At 39.1% G+C, this 16,159-nt stretch overlaps 1 protein-coding gene across 2 annotated transcripts in view; it reads left to right on the top strand.

The window, feature by feature from the left end:
• The window catches only part of Slc4a4 (solute carrier family 4 member 4), a 397,249-nt gene that overhangs the window by 338,032 nt on the left and 43,058 nt on the right, over positions 1–16,159 (top strand). For both annotated transcript variants that reach the window (XM_055596036.1, XM_055596044.1), the window contains exons 15-16: positions 371–441; positions 8,428–8,619. In XM_055596036.1, the coding sequence (XP_055452011.1) occupies positions 371–441; positions 8,428–8,619 (263 nt within the window). The remainder of the gene's footprint in view (positions 1–370; positions 442–8,427; positions 8,620–16,159) is intronic.

The raw sequence follows: 16,159 nt of genomic DNA, 5'->3' as shown, positions 1-16,159 counted from the left end.
AAAGGCACTAATATAAGATCCTGAACTTTGAGTAACTGCCTCCAAGTTTTGAATATGCATCAGTTCTTCTCAATTAGGTTTCTTTACCTCTTCATTTTCCTCTATGATAAACCAGTAAAGCACTAGTGTGTTGTTGATTATGAAGAACAGAAATGAAATTTAATATCATCTCTTAAATATCTGCCTTACAAATCTGCCCAAATCATTGTTTTAAGTATAAGAAGAGCATGCTTACAATATATAGAATTTTGTGGTGCTCTTAACATTGTTTCAGGAACTTTTAATGCCCCTTCTCTGTTTTAAAGGCCATTATAAATTTAGTTTGTTTCTATTTTATTTTTCATATTAAAAAATTGTCCTTTTCTTACAGTTAATCTCTCAATATCTAATGATACCATGCTAGCCCCAGAGGACCTGCCAACTGTTTCTTCCACTGACATGGTAAGTTATGAGACTAATATTTCAAACTGCCTGCAGTTTTTACTGTATGCATGGTGCTCTGTGGTTTTCATTTAGCTTTGCTGATCCTCTTTGTCTGAAGAGAGAAAGAAAAGAATATCTGTCATCACGCTGGCTGGCTTTTCATCCCCTTTAAGAACTGTGAAATATCTGGGCACAGGGGTCTTTTCTGAGACTGATACTCCAACCAAGGACCATTTATGGATATAACCTAGAACTCCTGCTCAGATGTAACCCATGGCAGCTCAGTATCCAAGTGGGTACCCTAGTAAGGGGAACAGGGACTGTCTGACATGAACTCAGTGGCAGCTTTTTGACCATCCCCTCTGAGGGAGAAGCAGCCTTGCTAGGCCACAGAGGACAATGCAGCCAGTTCGGATTTGACCTGATAAGCTAGGGTCAGATGGAAGAGGAAGAGGGCCTCCCCTATAGTAGACTTGGAGATGAGCATGGGATGAGATGAGGGAGGGAGAGTGGGGTTGGGAGGGACTGAAGGTGGGGTCTACAGCTGGGATACAAGGTGAATAAACTGCAATTAATATAAAAATAAACATTTAATTAAAAAAGAAAGAAAATGTAAAGCCAATATTTATTCATATAACATTTTTTTTTCAAAATCATCTTAAGAACTTAACTGCCATTTATTTTCACCTTGACATTCGTCTCCAAGGGCAAGGAGAGTGTAGAAAAACAAGAACTAGTGTTGTCTGTTGCTTGCCTGCCTGGGGTCCTGTCTGGTTGACCAGATGGTGCTGTCCTCTCTTCACTAAGGGTGACGGTAGCAGATTATTTCCCCCATTACTTAGAAAAGACTAAGTCTCCATCGCATGCTGTCCTTTCCCATGGCTTGTAACCAGGCACCTTTAAAGCCCTGGAATTAAGTTTGTAAAAATGAGCTGTTTTGCACTGAAGGTCACAGACTAGAAGACAACTTTTATATTGGAGAAAATGAGGAAAGCACCATTTCAGACTTCTGATTGTTTCTTCTATGCCAAATATGGAAACCAACCAAAGAATATCAATCTCTTGATTACAAAGACAGAGAACATAATACCTTGTATTGAGAGAGTGCCCATCTCTCAGGAGACCAGAACACTTCTGCAGATATTGTGTGGCAAGTGCTCACAGCATCCTTTCAGAGATACTTTGTGTCCTTCCTGGCAGCTCTCACATGACCCCGTTTTTCTCTTGTCTTTGTGTTCTCTAGCTTTCTCTGACTTTTTTCAAAATGTGTGTCTTTACTTTTTTATATTTCATGCTGTGTGTGTATGTCTGTGTATGTGTGTGTCTTTATCTCATTTTCTTTCTGTATGTGTTGTATGTGTGTAAGAACATATTTTTTATGTTGAAAATCCCTATAGAAGAATTCAAATTTTCATCCTTTTGCCAGCCAACCCAGAAGGACTTGCCTAAAATAGAAGAGAGAATGCTTTCTTCTAGTTTTTAAGGTTTTTAATTAAAATTCTTTTTGTGCTTTGAAAAGAAACCAATAAAAACCTAAGTTTAGTTGAAAAAAATTTAAAGACATTCACTTTCACATTGCTTTCTACCTTCACAGGTACCACAGGGGCCAAGCCAACAGATAGCCAAGCCCTGAGCAGGGTAGTTACTTGCAGCATGTGTTGCTGTCACTGTCCCCAGTGTTACTGTCCCCGCTGGCCTGTGTTCCCTCAGTAACTGACAAATAGTGGAGAAGAACTGGAAACCATTCCTTCTGGGACGCACACATTTTCCGTTTCCTGGGCTGTAGTGGCTCTGCTTCCCTGGACTTTTCCTGGGACACAGAGTCGTCAGGACATAATTTCCTTCCCTTTCTTTCATCCTTAACTAAGTTGTAACTAAGTTATGAGAGAAGGTGAAACAAAGGTGGAATGCAACCCCTGGCCAGTAAGCCTTCCTCTCCTGAGGCCTCCTGCATCAGGTGGTCATTAACATGAAGACAAGGGGCCCTCCTCTGCAGTGGGCGTGTCTCAGGGGAGAGGGTTAGGGAGAGGGTGTTTCAGCCTCCAGGGAGATGGGAACTGCAGGGGCATTTCCCCTCCTGAGGATAAGGGCGGTGTTTCCATTTGTTGCTGGATCATTTCATCCTCACCTCTGCCACTTTTCATATTGATACCTCGATGCTTATCTCTCTCTACCCTGCAAACAAATTCTTCACATGGCCACTGAAAAGAAGCTTCGAGAGGAAGTGCAGCTGGCGGACACTGATTCTGAATGATTTAGGATCTGATGGCTTCCAGCTTCAAGCTACAAGAGACCAAAGTCAAAGAATTGCTTAGCATTTGCTCCTTAAATGAGAGTGTCTCTCTCATTTAAAGTTCCTTTGAGACATCCTTTTAATACACAGTCCTGACATGCTAATTTCAATGAGTTTTACAGTGGCATGCTCCATGCCACAATCAAGACATAGAACATTTCCTGTATATCGGAAACCCCATGGAATAGTCCGTTTGTTATCTTGTTTACATGCCAGTTTTCTGAGCCAAGAAAGATCATTCCTTGCTTCTCTGCTGCATCTTCGGCTTCAGGAAGTCACTGAATAAGGCGGGCACTCACTCACTACTTATGGCTATCTTTTACTATGAGGGACTAGTCTATCTAAGTTTCTTTGCATCCTTATCTCTGGTGGATTTTAAACTGAATTTTCAAATTACCTAGCTTGCTTTGCATGTTCCTCTGGGAGCAATGATCTCCATGTTTTAGAAATATAATCTTAGTCTCAAGCAGGATAACCACTAAATTTCAGTGTTTCATGAATGTACAAACAACTGCCGCTCCAATATATGTACACGATAAAGTAAAATTGGAGATTATGCAAATAAAGCTTGCCCATGGTAGGGAAAGCCCTCAAAGAGAAGATTTACCACTTCTCCTTGAAGTTTCTATTTATAGTATCACTGTCAATCATACCTAAAAGCACACGGATTTTACAGGCCTGCATATATGGAAGGAAGAGTGCAGACCAGTGGTTCTCAACCTTCCTAACGCTGTGACCCTTTAATATAATCCCTCATGTTGTGGTGACCCCCAACCATAAAATTATTTTTGTTACTTCATATATGTAATTTTGTTACCATTATGAATCATGATGTAAATAAATGTGGTTTCCATGGTCTTAGGCAACCCCAGTGAAAGGGTTGTTTGACCCCCAAGGGAGTCATGACCCCTGACATAGAAGCAATAGTAGTTCGATATGATATACCTTCCGGGTGAAGGGAGGAGTTAACATTCATTTTCATGGGAAGCATAATGCCGTATTAATCTTCTCATACATGGCGTCCTATGGTTTTTCTCTCAATGAGAAATATAGATGTAAAAAGCAAAACAAAAAAACAAAACAAATCCTGTCCTTAAGTATTTTTAAAGATTCGCCTGTTCCATCTTTAAAAAGCATGTTCTAGAAAGCTTCAGCTATGTGCTGAAATCAAAGAGAAAAATGGACTGCCATGTCCATGTCACTCAGGCTCAATGACTGCCCACACTTGCCTAGTCTATATCATGTTTCCTACCCTTTGGAGAGGAGATAGTATGATACTTTATTTTTTTAAGTAAACCCTTACATTTTTTAAGAATTATGGGTGGATCCACTTAGAATAAGCAGGGTAACTCTCTTGAAAATGATACTCAGAAAAAAATGATTTGACATCTCATTAAAGAAATTCTTCTTTATCAGAATCCTCAGTTGCTTGTGCTCCTTTCTTTAAACTTTTTTCTCACTAGCCTTTTGCATGTTGTGGCTTAGCCCATCTGATCACTTGTGGCGTGGCTCTCTGTGTCAAGGGAGCACCTCTGCCCACACTGTCTAGCCCTTCTGTGTATCTGCTGAGGCCGAAAGAAGTGCACTGCCACTCATTTTCCTCATCCTCTGGTTTTGTTCTTTGTCGTCTCTCAGCTTTGCTCTCCTGCCTTTTCTTAATACCTTTGGAGAAGGAAAGCACTGTTAGACCTTTCCTGCTCTCAGGGCTCAGCCTTCTCTGTACTCAGTGAAATAGATGGCTTTCCCTTCTGCTCTCCTAACCACACATTTACACACGCTTTTACTGCCTTATATTATTAAGGAATTTTGAAGCACACAGTTTATTTCTCTAAGGAAACTTGTAAACATTGTTGCTGTTTCTTTAATATCTCTCTCTCTCTCTTTACTTCTTTAAAGCTTATATTAGTTCATAGATATGTTTGGATTCAGTGCATTCTCTGTTTGCCTGTGGGAGCTTGTTTTAATTTTCCACTGGCTGTTGTTACTCCAATATCCTATAACTAAATGAAGTAGCATTGCCAGACTTCACAAATAAAATATGGAATATTCCATTACATCTGAATGTCAGGTGAATATTAAATAACTTTTAGTATATCTTCTGAATGTTGCACAGGACATGCTTATACTAAAAATAGTCATTGTTAAGGCTGAGTGTTAGCTGAGCATTTTGTATCTTACCTGAGCTTTCTGAATTGAAAGTTTACTTTTTAACTTAACCTTCCTAACAGAGTGTTGACAAAATGACCCATTTCTTCTTTGAATATGTCAATTATTCCAGACCTGATGAAGGGTTTTATTCACTCAGTTAACAAGACTGCTCTGGTACCTGCCATACCCTAAAGTGAACTCTGCTTTGTATTTGTTTGTTCTGTATTATTGTGTGAATGGTCCTATTGGTCCTTTGGCTGTACAGCTGACCTTTTGTAGCTCTTACCCAGCCTCAGTTCAAAGTCAGTGTCTGTGTCTGTCACTGTCCTCTTTCTTTATTCTTGCTGCTCTCACCACCCATTTTTCCTTTTCATCTCCACAAGTTCTGTTGGTTTTTATTGTCTTATTCCTCATGCACAACTCTTGTGTTTACCATCCCTGAGAAGCTGATATTAACCTTGCGATAACCTACTGTCCTAGAATATCTTTTGCTCCTGTATTTCTTTTAAAAAGTCTGCAATTGCTGTTGAAGCTTTTCACTCCCGCTTGCTTCTCAGACCATTGTGTTTCTTTTCCTGAGTCACCCATAGCCTTTCTTGGTGTCTGACCTTCCCCGTGGGCATACTGGACGCTCTGCACATTTCTACTCAGCATGTTGTGTTGAGCCGTTTGTCCCAGATCAGCAATTTGTGGTCAGTGTCTCCAACCCTGACATCTCCCCTAGATCCTGAGCCATTAGACGGTTTCCTGAGGATTTTCAAACTCCTATCACTAAACAAGAGGGTGGGTTGCAAGTATGCAGTTATAGGCATCTTTTCATAAAGAGGTCATATGAGAATTCTAAGATCTCTGAGATTATATTCCTGTTTGGTTTGCCTGGCTCCTAAAGACCAGAGAGTATTTCGCATAAGAAATAAGGATCAAAATCATAGACCTACAAAGAGATATAAGACAGTGGCAATGAGGTGCTGAGTCTCCTGCATTAACTAATCCACAGGAGACAATGGTGACTTGAACTTAGCCTTGGCTCTGGATGTATTTCTTTATGATCCAGATCCTGTCTGAAGTCTTAACGAATTAACCTTCACTTAATATCATCTTATATGAATTAGTGGAAATAATGCAAACCATTCAGATGTGTTTTCTGAGGTCTTTAATTAGAACTGATTGCAGCTATGGTGTAGGTTTTAGGAAAGCCATAAGCATTTTATTTCTAAAAATTACCTGTGTTAAGATACATGCTGGTCATGTAAAGCCTTTATATGTGAGACCTTCGTTGTAGATGGGTATTGGAGACAAATCTTTTCCAGACAACAATAACAGATTCATTCAATACTTTAAAAATATTGGCGTTGCCAGTTTGAACTACCTGAGAAACTCGTCAAGCTGAGCTGCCTCCCTTTGCATCTGTACCTGGGCCATTTTTACCCGAATCTTGAAATGGATAAAAATTCCTGCTGGGGTTGTTCCAGTGCACCTCACATCCCTGGGGAGATTCCCACTCTAGAGAAGGACTTTGCTGATGGTACATTGCTCATATGAAATTAGGGCACAGTTTTGCTGATTTTAAAACAAAGAAATATGTTCCCAATTATGCCCTCTAAATGTTAGCTCCATTCTCCTGAAATCATCCATATGTGGAAATGTAAATTAAAAAAAAATCAAGACATGATTAATTACCTTGCAGAGTACGATAAAAGGGCAGTTATGCAGTTCAACTGTATACAATTAGAGGTAACAGGAAAATATTTCAAGTGAAGATCTAGAGTTATTTCTTACTGCCTCGGACAGGCAACTTTTGAGCTCCATGTAAACCTCCTCCCTTTCTGGCCAGACTGGATTTCTGACATCAAGAGAATTCTTAGGATGGTAAAAGATGTTGATTTGTTTGGGGTGACATAGAACTCTTGCCTTTGAATGACAAGAGAAATTGACCATTCCACACTTCTTTGCAAGGTATTTCCAAATAACTTCTATTATCATACACTCTCTTCTTAGTCCAGAACCCAAAAATACACAGTTTATGAGGTATCTAGAGGCTTTCTCAGATGAGACACCAGTTAATTCCACCAACCACATGGCCATTCATTGAGGCAGCGAAAATTCTAGAAATATGTGTCTAGGAAACAGCCACTGCTTTCACGGTGTCAACAAATGCTCTTTGTACAGCAAAACCAACACACTTAAAGGATGATTGTTGAGTGAGGCTCAAAGGCAAGAAATAGCAGCACAGGAGTTCTTTTACACAAGAGATTGAGTGACCAAGTAACTTCGTCACCGACAAGAGTCAAGCAGAGGAGAAACATTCATGACCACACAGTTGAATACTAAGGTTGAGACGCCTGCTCAGATCACATAAGGGCGTCCTTCAGACTACATTCTAGAAAACGTTCCTTAGACTTAGAGGCTTTTAATTTTAGCTGTACTGTAAGTAAATTAAGCTGTTTTAGAAGAAGCTTCTAAGACAGGAATTTCAGTTGTATGTCACTAGTCGAGAGGGTGGCCTCAGAACCAAGAGAGAGAAACAGTTCAGGACAAGGACACCATGAACAAGACTGTGTCTCGACTAAGTTTAGCCTCCGCCTGATTCAGTGTGGATGTAATCTGTATCACGGCGCTGCCTCCTCTTTAAGCAGAAGCAGGTAGCTCATACCCCACTAGTGTTGAGGGACTGTTGGATGACACAAGTGCTCTGCAGAAAAGCAGCCAGCTGTGGTTGGGTACAAGATGGATGTGGGTGCCCAGGTCTGCCCATGATACTAGCAACAGGATTTGCCATGTATTAGACATGGAAAACAAGAGAAGCTGCCAGAAAGAAGCACACTATCAATGGCAGAAGGGCACACATGAAACTGACCTGTTTGCTTGAGATCATGAAACACAGAGCCGGAGAGCTCTCACACAGCTGCTGGGGCGTAAAGGCACCACAGCCATTTTACTCATGGTGTTCCAAGTGCTGACCTGTAGCCGGCAAGAAAAAAGGGATGCTGTATTGAGTTTTTCACCGAAAAGTCTGGGACCCTGCACACTTTGATGGCATCATCTCTTCAGTTGGTAGAGTGTTCTTATTAGGGTCAGAAAATACCAACATGTGAAGTACTGGGTTAGTTATCTTCCTATAGCTTTTGGAGCATTGATGTGCCATAAGGTAGGTGAGCATGGACCAAGAAGTAAACATTAGTAGGTACTTTCTGAATAATAAAGTTATTTCTGAAGTCTGACCTTTTTGAGATTTAGGATAGTAACATACCTTATTCAACCCATGGTAATTCTGGCAGGAAAGAAGGACTCTGTGGTCTGTTTCTGTTGAACAGTGGATGATTGTTAAGGTGGAGGAGCCAACTGTGTAACACACTACCTCCAACTCATTGTGTCCTTCATAATTTCCGGCCTTGTTACCCCTGTCACTCTAGTTAGGCGTATGAGGTTTCATTCTTCAGTGGTTATCTTCAGCTTGCTTTATAGGTGGTCCTAATGAAGGCCATTTGGAGTCTACCAGGTATGAAAAGCTGTTTTAGATGTTGTCAGTAGTCTCTAAAAGAACATCCCTGTTTTATTTTCAGTACCATAATGCTACCTTTGACTGGGCCTATTTGTCGAAGAAAGAGTGTTTGAAGTATGGAGGAAAGCTTGTGGGAAACAACTGTGATTTTGTTCCTGATATCACACTCATGTCATTCATCCTCTTCCTGGGCACTTACACCTCTTCTATGGCTATGAAAAAATTCAAAACCAGTCGCTATTTTCCAACCACAGTAAGTACCTGGGATATAAATAATTTTCATTGGATTTGCCCTGTTTCACCACTAATGCAATGATACAAAATGAAAAGGGGACCCTGCAGTTCAACTTGTCCAATATTACTTTGTACATTTAAATAAAGCATCTGATCTTTGTTCATGTGAATACACATTTAACATAGTTGTAGTCCTGCTTCAAGAAACCTTCCAAAGATTTTGCTTTCACAATTGCAATCATAAGTTCTGTCTATAGTACTTGTTAGTGTACCCCATCTTGTGTGACTAAAGAAAAGGCCCCCTTACTTCTACAATACATAAGCAAAACCTTTTGATGTTAGTCAAGAACTTTGATGGTGTGGAATTTTGCAATCGTTGACTATATATGTGTTTTAATACTTGAATGGAGTCTACATGATGCACTAGGATTGGAGTAAGAGATGGGTGACATTGGAGCCAACTTTTTCTTCCCATAATACTGACTGTTGTAGTACCCAGAGTACATAGACTTCTGCTACCAAGCTAGTGTGCTTGAGTGAGCTTAAATTCAAAGCTACGGTTCTTTGAGAGACTAAAGCAAACATTTAGCTGTTAAATGTTTCTTTTAAAAGCTGGGCAATGAAACGGAGATACTCCTGTGCCTTCAGTTCATAGCATTTAAGAGGTCAGTGTCCCCAGGTAGTCTGCATTAAAGATTTATATCAGTGACATGTTCACCTCCTGGAACTGCTTCACTGTGTTTGATATAGGAGAACTTTAGCAGACAGAAGCCCCTTTCTAATCCCTAGAAAATAAAGTTTCATATATTCACTGTCACACAGGAAATTGCGAGCTTTCTGATTTCTTCTTATAAAATAGGGGATAAAAGAAAGAGTTGATAATGAGGAATTTAAAAGAAATGAACATTTTTCATAAAGAGAAACTGGGGAGCAGCTTACTTAATCTGATTAAAATAGAGCTCACAGAATGGAGTTTAACAAGCTCAGGGCCAGTCTTTGTTTAGTGTACAGTGTGATAACAGATGTAAACACACACACACACACACACACACATCACAGATACACATACAGAGCAGAAACCTAGGTACCCAACTATTTCTTCAGTGGATGAGTTTTATATAGAACAGATTTTTGGGTAAAACGTTTAAGAATCTGATTGGCCTGCTCTTTGATCACCTTCCCCTGAGGGGGGAGCAGCCTTACCAGGCCACAGAAGATGACAATGCAGCCACTCCTGATGTGATCTGATAGACTAAGATCAGAAGGAAGAAGAGGAGGACCTCCCCTATCAGTGGACTTGGGGAGGGACATGCTTGAAGAAGGGGGAGGGAGGGTGGGACCAGGAGGGGAGTTGAGAGGGGCTTATGGGGGGATACGAAGTGAATAAAGTGTAATTAATTTAAAAAAGTTTAAGAATAATTTCTTCTGGATTGTTTTATTTTTCTTTTGTAATTACCAGTTCATGGGATCTTGGGTTTTGTTTGTTTTTGTTGAATTTTGACTTACACTTTTCAGATCAATGCTTCTTGTCAAAGTCTAATTTGTTTTGAGGATAGTCAGTGGAACTGTGGAAAATTTGAAAAACTCTTAGATGTTGTACTTTGTAGAACAAACTTGTATCAACCCTCAGATGAAGACTATCTTTTCTATTTTTATTTTAATTGACAAATAATAATTATATACATTTGTGGATCACAATGTTATATTTTAATATGTGCTTGCATCATGGAATGTTACATTAAGCTAATTAACATTAATACTGTAATTTCATGTGGTTAAGTCATTTCTGCAACGAAAACAAAATCTACTCTTGACAATTTGAAATATACAACATATAAAACATATAGCCTATGTATGTGTGTGTATGTGCATGTATATATATCATGTAGTCAGCGTACTATACAACTGATCTTGGAAACTTACTCGTGCAGTGTAATGGAACTTTGCAAGCTCAGGCCAACATCTGTTCTCCTTGCCTCCTGCTATCTTGTCCTATGAACCTCACTTTTTAAGTTTCCATATATGAGTAAAATCATGCAGTGTTTGTCTTCTATATCTGGCTTATTTTACTTTTCAAAAATACCCTCCAGGTTCCTTTATTTTTTTTCAAATGATAGAATTTTCTTCCTTTAAAATTCCAAATAGTGTTCTAATTATGAGTAGAATTATATAATAATACTGAAAATAAAAATTACATATATATGTACACGCATATATATGCGTGTAATTCATAGTGACACTTTTGAATGTTACTATGTGTTGGCTTTTGGGAATGGTGCTGTGATATAGGAAGCACACACAGTCTGTGCTACAGTGATTTTATTTTCTTTCATTTTATGTTGAATAATGGGACTGTTTGATCATATGACAGTTCTCTTAATTATCTGGGGGAACCTCCTCTGTAACAACTAAGTTATGTTCCCAACAATGGAATGAAAAGGTTTCACTTTCTTGCAAATCTGGGCCAAACCTTGTTACACTTGTCTTCTTGATAATGGTGATCTTTAACATAGGTGAATTCACAACTCACTGCAGATTGAATTGGCATGTCTCTGACAGTATCACTGAGCACCTTGTCACATTTCTGTTAGCCTATAAGTCTTTTAAGATATGCCTAGTAAGCACGCTGTCCATTTTAAGTTTGCTTATGGGTTTACCCTTGAGTTCCTTCTATATTCCTGACATTACCCTCTTGTCAGGTGAGCTGCTGGCAAATGTTTACCCACTTTGTACTTACTGTGTTACTCTGCTAATTGCTTCTCTTGCAGAGCAGAAACATTTTAGTTTGACACAGTCTGATTTGTCAGCTTTGCCATTTTCCTGTGTTTTTTTGGAATCAATTCTTGTAACAAAATTAAGTATGATATTAGTTTCTTTCTACTTGAGAATAATCTTTGTCAAGCTCGGCATCACACCCTTGTTATGTCTTCTTCCAATATTTTTATGGCTTCAGACTGTTAAGTTAAGTAATCAATTTGGAGTTGATTTTTGGATGTCCAAGGTCTATTTTCATTCTTCTGCAGGTGACTATCCTATTTTTCTAACACTGATCATCGAGGAGTCTTATTTTCTCTTCATTGTATAGAGTTGGTACCTTGTTGAAAATCACTGCTGATTTCAGGGGTCAGACCCTGCTCCGCTAGTTTATCTGCTGTTCTATTACATTTTAATGCATTTAGAAGAAATCCTTTATTTTGTAGCTTTTTAGAAAGCAGGTATTGTGTATTTTTTGCTCAAGACTGCTTTGGCTATGTGGGATGTTACGTACTTCTATACAGATTGTAGAATTACTTTTTTCAATTTCTTTGAAAAAATGTCATTGGAATTTTTTTTGTATTTTGTATTTTTATTTTTATTAATTACAGTTTATTCACTTTGTATCCCCCTGTAGCTCCTTCCCTCCTCCCCTCCCAATTTCACCCTCCCTCCCCCTTCTCCATGCATGCCCCTCCCCAAGTCCACTGATAGGAGAGGTCTTCCTCTCCTTCCTTCTGATCCTAGTCTTTCAGGTCTCATCAGCAGTGGCTGCACTGCATTAGATTTATTGAAGTACCATAGACATTTTAACATCATTTATTCTTCTAGTCCATGAACATGGGATATCTTTTCATTTATTTGTCTTTCATTAATTTTTATACTTTATACATTTAAATATATATAATTTATCTTGATTGAATTTATTGCTCAGTTTTTTTTATTTTGCAGCTAGTATAAATAGAATTGTTTTCCCTTTATTATTTTACTTTTTGAGAACTTGATACATGGAAACATTGTATTTAAATAATTTTCACACCTTTCTCTTCGTTTACAACTCCTCCTGTGACCCACCCCAACAATCCCTGTTTGACTCCATGACCTCTTATATAATTATTGTTGTGTCTCGCATACATACATACCCTCACACACCACACAGAGTCCAAATAGTGCTGCTCATATGCACATGTGTTTATGATTGTCCATATATGACTGTGAAACCTATCGGGGAACTCGCCCTTAAATAAAACTGATGCCCCCACCCTCAAACAGCCATTGTCTCCCTGTAGACCTTCATCTAAGGGTGGGTGAACTTGATTTCATTTTTGGAGAGTCTGTGATAGTGTATAGAAACACTATTGGTTTTGTATATTGATTTCATATCCTTAAATTTACTGGCTTTAAGCAGTCCTGTTTTTTGTTTTTGTTTTTTGTTTTTGTTTGTTTGTTTGTTTTGGTTTGGTTTCTAAAGTTTTCTTTCAGTAAGGGAAGTATCTTATCTTCCTTTCCTACTTGGCTGAAGTTTCGTTCTGCTATGGACTGGGACTTACAATAGCCTGTAGTCTGGAGACCCAGAGGCTGGGCTGAGGCTGAGTAGACCTGGAGATCAGGACATCAGAGGGGCTGAGTCCATCATTCCTGACCAGGTACTGGGGGCCTTTGTACTCTAAGGCTCTGAGGCTACTCTGGTGTGGAGTCCAAAAGAGACTGAATTGCAGGGATGTTACAGAACCTTGGGCTGCTGGGCCAGTGTAGCTCTCTGCAGTGCTCTGTACCCAAATAGAAGTGGAAGTGATGGGATCCCATCTGGTCCTCACACTAATTTTCCTGAGTCATGTCCAGCATTTATGTATGGGAGCTTATTCCCTATCTTGTTTCCAAGCAGAGTGTTTCTGCCTCCAAGATGCCTTGCCTGAGGTTAGAGAGAGGATGATGAGCATATGACTTTCTCTCTTACCCTCTTCATTGTGTCTTAACTTTCCTGTAGGCTAGAGAGATGCGTTGTGTAATCACTCATAGGGCTTTCTTAGGCCCAATGAAGTTATTTCTAGGGTAGATAGTTGTTCAATCTGATGCTTCTGTGAGATAAAGAGCATCAGAAAGTCCTGTCCCACCATTTTAATAACTTACCTCAAGCCCAGTAGCAACAATCTTAATTGTACATGTAAACATCACTTTTTCCCCAAGATTGGGTTTCTCTGTGTAGCCTTAGCTGTCCTGGACTTGCTTTTAGACCAGGCTGGCCTCGAACTCACAGAAATTTGCCTGCCTCTGCCTCCCTGAGTGCTGGGATTACAGGCGTGAACAACACTTTCATCTTGCAATAGTAACTTCCAAATTTAGACTGTGAAAAATTATATCACATAAGTGTAATTGTTAATAAGGTATATATATATATATATATATATATATATATTGCAATTAACAAATGCTCCTGAGAAAGTCAGAAAACTGAGAAAATAAAAAAGTTACAGCATTCTAGTTATGACTTCTATTGAGATGCTTTTCAATTGTTCTGTTGTCTTCGCTTACATGCATCTTATACAGTACATGTAAATAATAATAAAAGCATAATTTAATTTATTATAATAAAGTAAAATAAATTATTAATAATGCATGCACATTCATAAGTGAACAATAACACTGTTTATTTCTCACTTGTTAAAATGTCTTTAATTAAAGCTGTCATTTAGGTGGGTGGCTTCTGCGAGTAGAAGCAGACACGTGCCGAGCTTGTATCTTAACAAGTATAACTTACATGCTTTTTTTTTTTACATGAAATTTTTTTTTAATTTTATTTTTCTCATTAGTTACATTTTGTTAATTCTGTATCCCTCATTCCCTCCCCAGTCCCACCCTCCCTCCCTCATCTCCTCCCTGCCCCTTTCCAAGTCCACTGATAGGGGAGGACCTCTTCCCCTTTCATATGACTCCGTTTTGTCTGGTATTTTCAGGATTGGCTGCAAAGTCCTCCCCTGTGACCTAACAGTACTGCTCCTCAATTGGGAGGTGGGGAGGTCAAAGAGCCAGTCATTGAGTTCCTGTTAGAAATAGTCCTTGTTCCCCTTACTATGGGAAACCAATTGATTACTGAGCTATCACGGGTCACATCCGAGCAGAGGTTCTAGGTTTTATCCTCTCATGGTCTTTGGTTGAGTGTCCATCTCAGAAAAGACCCTGTGCCCAGATATGTTTGGTCCTTGTGGAGTTCCTATCCTTTCCACATCAAACTCCCCTTCTTTCATATGATTCCCTGCACTCTGCCAAGGGTTTGGTTATGAGTCTTAGTATCTACTTTGGAACACTGCTAGGTAGAGTCTTTCAGATGCCTTCTGCGGTAGACTCCTGTCATACGTTCAATGCATATCCCATTTGTCTTTCTAAATGAGGATTGATCATCTTACCCCATGTCCGCTTTCTTGATTATCTTCTTTAGGTGTATAGATTTCATTATGTTTATCATATCTTTTAGGTCTATATAAGCGAGTATATTCCATGTTTGTCTTTCTCCTTCTGGGATACTTCACTCAGAATGATCTTTTCTAGATCCCACCATTTGCCTGCAAATTTCATGATTTCCTCTTTTTTGATTGCTGAGTAGTATTCCATTGTGTAAAAATACCACAATTTCTGTACCCATTCCTCCACTGATGGACATCTGGGTTGTTTCCAGGTTCTGGCTATTACAAATAAAGCTGCTACAAACATGGTTGAACAAATGTCTTTATTGTGTACTTGAGCAAATTTTGGGTATATGCCTAGCAGTGGTATAGCTGGGTCTTGAGGAAGCACAATTCCTAGTTGTCTGAGAAAGCGCCAGATTGACTTCCAAAGTGGTTGTACCAGTTTACATTCCCATCAGCAATGGAGGAGGGTTCCCCTTTCTCCACAACCTCTCCAGCATGTGTTGTCACTTGAGTTTTTCATCTTGGCCATTCTGATGGGTGTAAGGTGAAATCTCAGGGTCGTTTTGATTAGCATTTCCCTGATGGCTAATGATATTGAGCATTTCTTTAAGTGTTTCTCTGCCATTCTATATTCCTCTACAGAGAATTCTCTGTTTAGCTCTGCTCCCCATTTTTTAATTGGATTACTTGGTTTGTTGCTTTTCAGCTTCTTTAGTTCTTTGTATATACTGGATATTAGCCCTCTGTCAGATAAAGGGTTGGTGAAGATTCTTTCCCAATCTGTGGGAAGTCGTTTTGTTTTGATGACGGTGTCCTTTGCTTTACAGAAGCTTTTCAGTTTCATGAGGTCCCATTTATTGATTGTTGCTCTTAAAGCTTGTGCTGTTGGAGTTCTGTTCAGGAAGTTGTCTCCTGTGCCAATGAGTTCTAGGCTGTTCCCCACTTTTTCTTCTAACAGATTTAGCGTATCTGGTTTTATGTTGAGGTCTTTGATCCACTTAGACTTTAGTTTTGTGCAGGGTGATAAATGTGGATCTATTTTCATTTTTCTGCATGTAGACATCCAATTAGACCAGCACCATCTGTTGAAGATGCTATCTTTTTTCCATTGAATGGTTTTGGCTGCTTTGTCAAAAATTGAGTATTCATAGGTACATGGGTTTATTTCTGGGTCTTCTATTCGGTTCCATTGATCCTCCTTTCTATTTCTATGCCAATACCATGCAGTTTTTATTACTATTGCTCTGTAGTACAGCTTGAGATCAGGGATAGAGATACCTCCAGATGATCTGTTGTTGTACAGGGTTGTATAACTTACATGGTTAACATGAGGGAATTGTTTCATCCCTATATGTCTGTATGACCTATGTCAGTTAATTCTGTGAACTGAAAATTCTT

The sequence above is a fragment of the Psammomys obesus genome, unplaced genomic scaffold (assembly GCF_907164565.1).
Source record: "Psammomys obesus unplaced genomic scaffold, mPsaObe1.curated_primary_1811, whole genome shotgun sequence".
Lineage (NCBI taxonomy): Eukaryota > Metazoa > Chordata > Mammalia > Rodentia > Muridae > Psammomys > Psammomys obesus.
Note: the sequence above shows the minus strand (reverse complement) of the source record. Positions and strands in the feature narration are given on the sequence as shown.